Source organism: Brachycentrus maculatus, unplaced genomic scaffold (assembly GCF_059751285.1).
Source record: "Brachycentrus maculatus isolate JH-2025_06_01 unplaced genomic scaffold, ASM5975128v1 h1tg000144l, whole genome shotgun sequence".
Lineage (NCBI taxonomy): Eukaryota > Metazoa > Arthropoda > Insecta > Trichoptera > Brachycentridae > Brachycentrus > Brachycentrus maculatus.
The window spans coordinates 3817011-3829601 of record NW_028280897.1 but is presented as its reverse complement, the minus strand read 5'-3'; the positions used below and the strand labels follow the sequence as shown (position 1 = coordinate 3829601).

At 33.3% G+C, this 12591-nt stretch overlaps 1 protein-coding gene across 3 annotated transcripts in view; it reads left to right on the top strand.

Moving 5' to 3' along the window:
- Ack-like (activated Cdc42 kinase-like) overlaps positions 1–12192 on the top strand; it is a 37971-nt gene extending 25779 nt beyond the window's left edge. For all 3 annotated transcript variants that reach the window (XM_088260849.1, XM_088260848.1, XM_088260847.1), the window contains 5 exons: positions 7307–7491; positions 8279–8363; positions 8484–9381; positions 9480–9601; positions 11610–12192. In XM_088260849.1, the coding sequence (XP_088116975.1) occupies positions 7307–7491; positions 8279–8363; positions 8484–9381; positions 9480–9601; positions 11610–11816 (1497 nt within the window). In that variant the 3' untranslated portion in view covers positions 11817–12192. The remainder of the gene's footprint in view (positions 1–7306; positions 7492–8278; positions 8364–8483; positions 9382–9479; positions 9602–11609) is intronic.
- Positions 12193–12591: the final 399 nt, after the last annotated feature.

Genomic DNA, 12591 nt, shown 5'->3' with positions numbered 1-12591 from the left:
AAAACAGCATTTTGTCTAAGTGTTGCTATATACAGTCTGTGTACATTCTTAGTTGCTTTTGTAGCTTTACATGTGCTATATGTGTATGTTAGTAAAAGTTTAATTTCTCATTTCATGCTTCTCCCCCCTCATAACCGCATCAATTCATGGTCCTAATTCATTTTCTATATAATTTTGTTTTGTTTTTGTTGGCTATTTTTATTTAAACAGAAATTACAATGCTCTTTGCAGTCTTTAAGTTCTATCGCTAGTAATGATATAGATTCAATGTCGCAAAATATATTGAGGTTACCTTTGTGGGATAAAGCGTCCGCTGAATTCTGCTTCGCAAAATCCCGGGAGTTGTTGACAAAACCGTTGAATATTACGTCTTATTCTGATTTGAGTGAAGTTTCATCTTTCGGATACGATATATCTTCTTTGCAAGGAACACTTACATCTCTAAATAAGGAATCGCATTACGATGATACTACGTATGATTTCAAGCATCAGGTCCCTAAAGAATCGAAAAATAAATCGCATTACGATGATATTACGTTTGATTACAAACATCAGGTTCCTAAAGAATCAAAAAATAAATCGCATTACGATGATATTACGTATGATTTCAAGCATCAGGTCCCTAAAGAATCAAAAAATAAATCGCATTACGATGATATTCCGTATGATTTCAAACATCAGGTTCCTAAAGATTTGAAAAATAAATCGGATTACGATGATATTACGTATGATTTCAAGCATCAGGTCCCTAAAGAATCAAAAAATAAATCCCATTACGATGATATTACGTATGATTTCAAGCATCAGGTCCCTAAAGAATCGAAAAAGAAATCGAATTCTAATTTATATAATGCTGATTCTCAGCGTGTAACAAATAAATCTGATAATAATTCAAATTCTGATAACGATACACTCACTAAAAAATCTTTCAAAAAGAGCCCCGATGTAAAACTACTTACCCATAAAAAAAAATTTGCAGAGAGGGAAGAAATAATTCAAACTCCGGCTTCTATTTTAGATGACGGTATTCTTTCATTGAAGAGTGATACTTTAAAACGAGAGAAGGGATCTCTAAGAAACTCCCTTCGTGGGTATCCCGAGTCCAAAACATCTGATAAAGAGTACAATTCATCATCATTTGATTTGTTAGAAACTATCGATCGTAGGTTGTCGAAAGTTGGTATTTTCTCTTCCAGTAAAGTAAAAGGAAGCCCACTGAGCCCCCAATTTAACACAAAGAATGCCAGCATGACACCTAAATCTGTCAAGTCTCCAAATGCGAGCTACTTCTTATTCCCTAATGTAAATGATGGAATTATAGACCCAGAGTTTGAGTACGCTAATGCCAACTCCGGATACGAACACAATATAGATGTTTATAGTCCACGCAGTCTGCAAAACAGAGAATTGTTCAACGACATTGCCGGTAAATCGATGCAACACTACGATAATTATCAAGTTCTGAAGAAATCAGATAGTTTCACTAGAAAAAAGACCAGCGTGAATCAGGCGCGGCAAAATAATAATTTCTCGACAAATCAAGAGAAGGCCAATTCCAACGCTTTCTTTGAAAGTAACTCTGTTTATGTTCAGCAAATAGATGGAAAGAAATATGTTGTCGCAGCCCCACAGAATTATGGATTCGATAACAGTATGGTATTCAGTCCGGGTTTACACAATTCTAATTCAAGTATTCATTCTTACCAAGTGCAGAAAACCACATTCAATCAAACTAATGATTATTACGCCAACAGACCGCGAGCTTTATCATTTTCTGAAAGACGAGCTATGCCGAATTCGGCAAAGTCGAACTACCCTATGCAAAAGGTCTTGAGTTCCAAATCCATTCGAGCCCGGAACCTCAGGCGTCAGTCCTACAATCCCGGAGTCTACAATGCAGACACTTCGTCTAGTGATAGTGACGCTGCCATAGATTACTCTGTCAGTCATTCTGAATGTGACATTCGCTTGATAATGAACAAAACTTCTTCCCACTCGAAACAAGTCAGACAGTTATCTTGTCGAAGGAGTTCCCAGAAATCTTCTTCGAGCAAAATGGCTTCGCAACTGTCCACTTCTAACTCTAGTATCCGGAGTGTTCCTCAGAACTTTATTACAACTGCTGGAAGTGGACAACTTTCCTCCGATTTCATTCCATCTCGTAATTCCAAGAACAATATTGGTAATTTTGTTCAATTCGATCGAGTTAATGCGGGCTATTTGTACAGGAACAATCCGAAAATTACTACCCAGATCAGAACACCGGTAAACGAACCGGCACGTAGGCCTGACAAGCGAGAGTTTGCAGAGGAATTGTTAAGAATGAAGCCAAAACCTATTCTGGCCAATCACCTTCATCCAGGTTACGGAATAGAGGCTTCTAACTTCGATGTGTCTAAACTCACTGGCAAAAGCCCGCCGCCCACCCAGAACTTCCTGAATAATCCGGTTTCTGTCTCCCCGACCTTAAGAAGTAAGGGTAACAATGGTAGATCAGGTGCCAGCACACCTTGCGCATTTAACTGGCCCGAAGCCATCAGCGCATCCGCGGTGAATGCTAACTACCCACCCAATATGTCTGGTGACTGGTATTCTGATGACAGAAGACCCGCGGATGGAATCCGTGTGGCATCAACATCGTCTTCCTCCGGTTCCAGTAACGAGTCTTTGACGGAATATCCAGACTTCAAGATGGACTATTCCGCCGGGTTTCCACCTAGTCCAGCTCCTTAAATGCGTTACGAATGGATTCAGAACAAGAGATCATTTTAGTTTGCCTACATTTCTGCATCTCTGATTTGCACTTCATGCGGAGACAGTAATATCTCATCTTGATCTTCAATTACTTGTGAATCTTATTTTCCGAAAACATTTTTTTAAAGTAGCCAATAGTTGTTAACAATAATTATTCAATTAATGTATTACATATTTTAGCATGTAAAATACATGGTATACACATGTTTATAAAGTATACATGTTATAAGATAAGTAATAATAAAATAAATAATAATTTAATCTTACTTCTAAATATGTCGTAATATATTGGTATATTAACCTTTCCCTTACGGTGCTAAAAACTTCCGCATGCACCGGTGATATATATATTGTGTACACCATATGAAATTGTGGTTTAAAAACGTGAATAATGGGAATATTCCTAAATGTTGCTTTTATTGACCATAGTTAAAGTTGAAATGTAACAATTTTGTAATGTTAGCTCTGGTAAGTATCTGGAAATGAGAAAAAAATATATCGCAAGTAGCCGCAATAACTAATATATTGACATGACCGTTGCGTACGACAGTCTACGCACTACTAAACTCGTAACGACATGCGCGTATATGCAAAGCAACGGCATGCTCGCACACTCTGAGGGAACCTTTGTGTATTGGTGATTTTATCCCCGATTTTTTTACAAATAATTCATATCCGTCGCTGCTAATGAATAACTTTACTGTAATACTTTTATGTAATACATACTTATATTACACAGGAATACAAAAATTCTGAGCTCGTATCTACATATTATATATTATATTCATATTCTCATTTTTTAAGTCAAGTTGTAGTAAATACATATCACCGGGAGGGAAAGGTTAAGTATACATGTTATAAGATATGTATCCCTAAACATAAATAATAATTTAATCTTTCTTCTAAATATGTTAGTAATATATTGGAAAATTAAGTAAAATGCATACACATTTATATGGCTAGGTGTATCATTCTCGGTTAAGCAATGTAAAAAATGTTGATGTATTTTTCATCTCCATATTTTACAGAAAATTTATGTAAGTGTAATATTTTCATTTTCTTAGCGGCCAAATAATGCCCTCAAAATCGAAAATAATTCTTACATAATAGTATCACGTTGACTCAAACTATGTATACTTTAATCGTCAAAAAAAAATTTTTACGGAGTTTATAGTAACAAACACCATATTAATTTTTCCTATAAAAATGTAATTAAGGAATTTTGAAATAGTAAAATTGTTTAGGACATTTAGCATTCTTATTAAAAATATGGTATGTAATACATATATTGATATGTATAGTTAAGGAAGTTTGAAATAAATAAAAAATGTTTAGGATATTTAGCACTCTTATTAAACTATGGTATGTAATACATATATTGATATGCATATTTGAAGACATTGGAAAAAAAATTGTTTAGGATATTTAGCATTCTAATTAAAAATATGGTATGTAATACATATATTGATATGCATATTTGAGGAAGATTGAAAAAAAATACTATTCAGGACATTTAGCATTCATATAAAAAATATGGTACGTAATACATATATTGATATGCATATTTGAGAAAGTTTGGAAAAAAAATTGTTTAGGACATTTAGCATTCTAATTAAAAATATGGTATGTAAAACATTTATTGATACGCATATTTGAGGAAGATTGAAAAAAAATACTGTTCAGGACATTTAGCATTCATATAAAAAATATGGTACGTAATACATATATTGATATGCATATTTGAGAAAGTTTGGAAAAAAAATTGTTTAGGACATTTAGCATTCTAATTAAAAATATGGTATGTAATACATTTATTGATACGCATATTTGAGGAAGATTGAAAAAAAATACTGTTCAGGACATTTAGCATTCATATAAAAAATATGGTACGTAATACATAATATTGATATGCATATTTGAGGAAGTTTGGAAAAAAAATTGTTTAGGACATTTAGCATTCTTAAAAATATGGTATTTAATACATATATTGATATGTATATTTGAAGAAGTTTAATATTATGCACGGAATAACTCAAGATTGCAGGCTAAATACACTCATAGAAGATGGTGAATCAATTCAGATAAACATGGTGTTGCTATGAAGAGATGGAAACTTTGCACCTAGGATATGATACACTTAGGAAACTTGTCTTATTTCTAAATGAGTGTTTTTAATAATTACTCTAAACTTTCTGCCAAATTCCGCGTTTAAAATTAAAAGTACATTTCTTTATCATCTCTGTAAATCACTGTGATGTTTTTTGCGGACTGATTAAAAGTAGAGAGATCTCAAACGACTGACACTACTTGAGTTTTTAGAGGATCTTTAAAACAGCTCACGGATCATTAATCATTACTGGTCAGTGGTTACTTGTATCTGATAATATAAAACAATTACAAGAATGCCCTCCATTTCCCATAAAAAAGGGTCTAGTTTCCGTAGAATCTTTTCAATATCAAGTATTGTATTTTCTTATCTATTAAAAATCTCCAATCAAGAATATTTTTTACAGTATTTTATCTTAGTATGTAAAGAAAAAATAAATCATTATTCCTTATAGTGTTTAAGACATTTATCGTAGCTTTGAATAATCATATTTTGGTGGTACATATACGCTCGTATAGCTAAGAATTACGAATTCATTATTTATATCTGTCGCTTACACTTTTAAATCAGTATGTACTAAATTACAGTTTTGAAAAAAAATGTAATCTGTTGTTTTCAAATAAACCTAATGGTAGGGACTGACCAGAGCCATTTCGTCGTAACGTGTTACGTAACCTGTTACGATGCGAGCATTCGTATAGTCAGTACAGCGAGCCGAGCGCTCCATCCATAGTTTCGGATGCTTGCTGATGCTCGCTGCAAACGATGTCCCTACCTTAATACAACATCTATAAATACTATTCTAATATAGCCTTACAATTCTTCCACAGTTTTGCCAGATTAAATCATATTAAGTAAATATTTGAAATATTCAAATCAATAAGTAATTAGGCATAAATAGGAAGCAATTAATGCAATGCATAGTGAGTCAGGAGAATGGTAACATTCGTAGTAAATAATAAAAAAGTTTACTCAGTCTTTTACGGATGGTTCCTGTTTTGTATGTAATGAGTTTTCTTAATGAAATAACTCAACATTTTTACTGGCCAAATTCATCTACTGTTAATATTATATACTGTCAATATTATAACCTAAATGTGTCATTGATTATTTTTGGAAAACATCTTAATATAGACTTTAATTAATCCAATTACTTCCAATTAGATTTTTGGAGTTAACCTTTAGACGCTCATGTGCCGTGTGCAATGAGGATAGCGCCCTTCCCAAGCAATTTTGTGAAATATTCGCGCGACTTGCTGTCTACGCCTAGCTGTTAAAAAAATAATTATATCTCTAAAATTAGTCGTCCTATTTAGGTAAATTGAAAAGCATTTTCAAAATAAAAGATTGTTTATAATTTACCGTAATAAAGCAGCTTTGTTTTACGGTCCGCCTTATAAAACACATCGCATCTCCCAAGAGTCAACCTTGTAATGCAGGTATAAACACTAATATTACGCATCATGACTAAAATATTTATCGGAACCAAAAATAAAATGATGGATCGGGATCTCAAAGACATTATTTACGTAAGCTAATATTGATATTTTGAGTACTAGTGTTATAAATCAGTGTAATCGAATAGCCTAACGCATCACAATCAACGCTCCTGTATAGAACCGGTAGGCATTGAACGACGCAAATCCGCGATCCCGTAAAGGACCACTGGGCGGCTAAAGGTTAATCAATAAAACTTAGATTGCACCAGACTTTGTCTGCACATCTATTATGTCAAATGCACCACGCTATCTGGATACTTGTAGTATTTACAATTTCGTATTTCATATCGAGTGGTACTTTAGTCCGGTGTTTTATTTCTATATGCACTGTCTTTTGGCCATCAAAAGATGGTTAGATCACTGCGCTCCAACCATCTTTGGAACATATTATATTATACTTTTGAATGTATTAATATAACTGTGGCTATTAAATGTCAAAAAAAAAAATATCACAACATAACTCTTATGGTCGAATAACTATACATTCGGTTTGTAAGTAATGCGTGCCAAATCCCTAAAAGGTAATCTTTTCCCTTTTGTCAAGTATATTCCTGAATAATCTTTCAGATTTTGTGTTAGTACATTTCAAGTAGGGATGTTAATTGTCTTTATCATATTGAATAATAAATGTTGTGACATGTAAAAAGTGGTTTGAAATCTTCTACAGTCTTTCCTATATAAACGGCTTTTCGAAATAATTTTAGTTATATGTTAAATGTTATTATTTTTGTGTGTACAATGTTTGAATGTATGTTACAAATAAATGTGAATGGCAATTTTTTTTTCCCGTTATGGTTTTGGCAATGATTTTAATTTTTGCACAATTGAATAAATTGATGTATAATGCTAGTCTTAACACACTGGCTAAATTTTTTAATTTTGTTTTTATTGTTTCATATTTTGTTTCTTTTTTACCTTCCACTTCCTTGTCCCGCCGTACCCACAGTCTAGCATCACAGCGGAGAGTAGAATGGCGTACGAGAGCTTGGTGGAAAGACCCAGTTACTTTAAGAAGAATCGCGTCAACGCTCGACAGAGCCAGGGAAAGGCCAATGTACCCTCTCTCACGCTACCACCATCCATGAGTCGTCACCATGCAATGCGGAGTGAAGTAGATTCTGCTCCAATACGGTATTTATTTTTCATTAATACTTACAATTTTGAAATATTTTTACAGTACTTGTTTTAACCTGTTAACCGGGCGGTGCGTATAAATATGTCAAACGTAAACAATATCGGGTACGGGAAGGACATATGAATACCTCCTGTAAATATATGTTGCGCCCTAGAATGGGCGAAACCTATATTTTAGAACAGCAAAGGTAATTAGTCATCCATACATGTGTCGACATGAATTCTTTTGTATTTGTTTGTTGTATTTTCGTTTGTGATTTATATATAAATAGAGGAAAAAATATATATTTCATAATCTTTTCATTTATTTTAAGCATAAATAAAATACATATATGAAATAGTGAAAGAGTTTGTGCCCGTTGTGTGTTGCGTAATTAAAAAATGAACTCCCCAGTTAACAGGTTTTCAATATCTCACACCCATTCCTAAACCCATCTTTGAATTTAGCCTAAGACTCGACATATTATGTAAAGTTTATCATTTATTTATTCCATACCTTGAGGTGTAGTGTGCAGGCCTCTTAAATTCATATGGCGGATACATTATATAACGTACAATCATAAAAACTGTTATTTGGTTGTTGATAAGTATTTTTAGAAAGTTGTTTTCAACTGTACAGTAGACTTATATTACTAACTACATAGGCATCGTGATATATTTCAAATAGCAAAGCAAGCTTACCAATATACATATTGCTTTTTTAACGGACAACGTTTCCTTTAAGGAGGTTTTAAAAACTGCTTAATAATTTAGTTTTGTTTTATAGTTTTTTTGCATTTCATAGCCCAAATGATGGACATGTTTCTGAACCCGCCATGGCTGCTCCGTCCCTCAAGAATACTGGAGCAATAAAGAAAGTAGTGACTATGGTAATGATCTTTTGAAAACAATCACATATTTTTTACCATATATAGATATTGCAAAGGTTTTATTATTTCCTCTTTGTGTTCTAATTTATATTATTAAAGATCTTTTCTTTTCATTTACAGAATGTCAATAACCCACTGCCTCTTCCTCCGCGAGATCGCAGTGTTGTGTTTAACCCTAATAAGAAGCGCCATGTTCGTAAATACCCGCTAGTACTCCCGGAGTCTAGTCCATTGAACACTTTCAATCCCTTACAAACAATTTCCGAACACTCGGTGACGTCGTTGGCTACCAAACACCAAGTAAAAGCTACAACTTCTACTGGAAACAATTTGGAGGTGCATTCGACCGGTGATGGTGTAAAAATTAAACCACTCCCGATCAAGAACTCGCAAAGTACTGATTACCAAAACATAACGCGCAAGTTTGCGTTCCCGAGTGACTCATTTGACACCCCGTCACTTAAATTTGAAGCTCAATTGGAGAAGAATTTTGCTTCTGTCGATGTTTGCGATGGTGTCGAAGCTCGTGATAAGCCCAAGATTACCGACACCGCCACTTCTATCTCTGGGCAGATTGCCAACGATGGAAATGAAGTTGAAGATTTGAAAGGAAATCCTAACAGCACGAAGAATGAGCAGTTGTTGAATTTGAATCCTGTTAACATAGACATGGATTACATAGATGATTCCTCCAACACTGCTGCTGCTCAGGAAAGCGATATGTCCTTGTACGATATCATTAATAATCTATGTAAATTGAATACTCAAGACACGACAGTCTCTTCTCAGCCAACTGAGTTAGGGAGAAATGTTCTGTTTAATAAAATCTTAACAGAAAAAGATGCTGTGCATGAAGACCAAAGTGAAGCTGCGGGGTTCATCGGGAGCAAAGTGAAAGCGGTTGATGATCAGGCTATACGGTGGCATAGTGTCAAACAGAATGAGGGGAGTCGATTCTTGCAGAGGAGAAGTGTCGGAGATGATATTGAAGAACCGGAGCCAAGCACCTTGGCAAAAGGTATACCTATACTATAATCTTCAAGCTCTAATTTTGTATGTCAACCTTGAGGAATTGGATAGAAGTTACGCAAAATGTATCCTTTTATTTTATTACAGGATCACCGGACCGTGTTTCAGTGGAAGATTTATTGGAATTTGCCGATAAAAAACCCTGTGGAAGGCAGAGAGGAGTGGACTCCGATGAAGTCAGATTAATGCTCAAAGCGCTAAACCAAAAGGTAATATTATTTTTACCCATTTGGTAGCATCTAAAAGCATTGCCTGTATCTATTATTGTTATAACAACTATATAATTTATATGTATCAACACATTGTTGTCGGGCAATTTTTTTTTTCATCAACCCTGACCCTTATATAATTATACTCAAGCAGTTTACCGCCCGACCCTCAGTATACTAATCGCAAGTTACTGCAAACTCAATTGTATCCCATCTGTACAATGTTTTTTGGCGTCTCATGCGCTATACCAAATATACATAAGCAAATAGAACACTTATAAGCGTCTCCCGCTTTCTACCGATGATAGTATATAAAAAACGCTTTTATGCATTTCCCGTATGTATAAAAGCGTTTTTTACATACATTTTTGACATATCGCTCACTCCTTTCAAGAACGTCATAAATCAAAATTCGTCAATTTTCAGTTGTGCTTGTTTTCGGAATGCCCAGAAAATGTACTATATCCCAGCAAAAGCGGCATATTTTTAACTTAATGTTTACCCGCTACAGGGCAGAAATTGTTGTTTTTGCATTTTGAAGAAAATGTATTGTTTAATTATTTTTATAAATAAACAAAATATTTTTCAAATGTAGAAAAAACCTTCAGGTTTTACCTAAAAAGATCTGTTACACAGTAAAAAGTTCAATAAGTGGCTTAGTATTTATTTTTAATACATTGTGTTATATTTATAATCTTTAAAATCGTTCTCCTGAAAAATCAAGTATTTTGATTTATGACGTTCTTGAAAGGAGTGGGCGATATGTATAAGTATTTTATTTATTGTTTCGGCATTAACTTTGTGGTAAGACATGTTACAATGATTAAAGAAAACACTTGTTTTTCACCACTTGAGTTTTATTATAGACTACATGTTTCAGCAGTTAAACTTCCATCATTCAGGTCTGTATAATAACATATGTCTGTTATTATACAGACCTGAATGATGGAAGTTTAACTTCTGAAACATGTAGTCTATAATAAAACTCAAGTGGTAAAAAACAAGTGTTTTCTTTAATTATTGTTACATATAAGTATGTGTTAACTATTATTTTTAGATGTAAGATATTAATAATACATAACAAATATGAAAAACAATTATTATAAAAATATTTTAAAATCAACTACATCTTCGAATGAAGATTAATATGAATTTTCTTCAGATGATAACAATTTCATTACTGTTCCCATAAAATAAAGTCACGTAAAAATTTGCAATTACAACCTATAAAAATACCTAGTTTTGGTAATAAAAACTTAACTTAATAGTAGAATGTCCGACTCTATTGTCATCGAGACATAATGGGTGTTAGAAATAGCAGTAATCGCCTCATCGCCTTAAATTGTAAAAGAATTAGCAAAAAAATATTATTAATTTAGATTACATTCCAAATTACAAAGACGTCCAATTTCCTTTGTTGGTGGTGGAATTGTTCATTTTTGGCAAAGTATAAATAAAATAAAATTATTGGATGAAATTCTACTTTTATTTTAATATGTATATATTATGTGACGCGTTTCACTTTATGAAGACATTATCAAACTCCTGTTTGATACTGTCTTGATAAGACGGAAGCATTACATTATATATCATTGTATACGTTTTAAAATAAAAGTAGAATTTTATCCAATAACTTTCGTTTATTTTAAAAACATTACCAAAAAAAAATGGTATTTTACCAACTAACTGCATTTACAATAAATAAGTGGAATCGTTCTTTTGCAAAATATCGTATTTTTGGTCTTCAGTTTGATAACATAATTTAATTAATTGATTCGGCAGTCACTTTGTGGTAAAATCTATCCATTTTTAATTAATGTTTTACTTAGTAAATACCACTTTTTCTTAAAATCTACTGTGACACGTGTTTCGATGCATTCTGCATCATTTTCAAACACCGTGTTTGAAAATGAATGGTATTTACTAAGTAAAACATTAATTAAAAATGATAACATAATCCCTGTAGGCAATCTATGTATAATATATATATTCTTTCAACACTTGTCAGATATGTCCCTGGTCTTGCCTTGTGATGCTGGAGCTTACATCCTGGAACGTGCTCGAAGCTATAAAGTTGGTGGAACAGCGCTACACCGAGCTGGAGGATACTCTGTTCAAGAGCTCGGCCGCTCTGGACAGTTGCGATTGGGACGTCGCCAAAGCTGCCGCCCTCCTCAGGGGGTCCAAGGACTTAACGCATATTGATCAAGTTTAAATTTGATATGTTACGTACGTGATGTTGGCCTACCTCTATTCATCCGTGATATTATTTGTATCCAGTCAACTGTGTTTTTGTAATTTTTGTCTTTATCATATTCGCAGTTACAGTGCTGTCATGTAAATTCATGTCTCTATAATTGATTCGGCAATCACTTTATGATAAAATCTATCTATTTTTAATTTAATTTATGCTTAGTAAATACCTTTTTGTCTTAAAATCTATTGTACATATGTTTCGATGCATTCCGCATCATTTTCAAACACCATTTTTAAATTTACAGTGTTTGAAAATTATGCAAAACGCATCGAAACACGTGTCACAATAGATTTTAATAAATAGTATTTACAAAGTAAAACATAAATAAAAAAAATTAATCATGTCTTTCTTAATTTCCTAATTATGAGTCAACAGTTAAATGTGCGGGTCCTTAAAGGTCTAGGTCCTTGACATGTCCATTTTAGATACCGCTGAATGAAAAAAAGTATCTGCGAATGTGTTAATATCGTTATGACAACATTTTTATCACTATCATCGAGTTATTCTCAAGGCATTTAACGTGGATGTACTGGCAAAAAACGTGAACTAGAAAATATGCAATTTTGACTTATCATGCAAATTATAAAGTTTTCAACATTCTATAAACTGGCAAAATACACCAAGTAGTTTAAAATGTCATATTTATGTGGTAAAAAAACTAACTTACTAACCATCACGCCGCTTCTCCGCAGGGGTAGGCAGAGAGAATAGAGCGCCACACCACTCTGTCCTT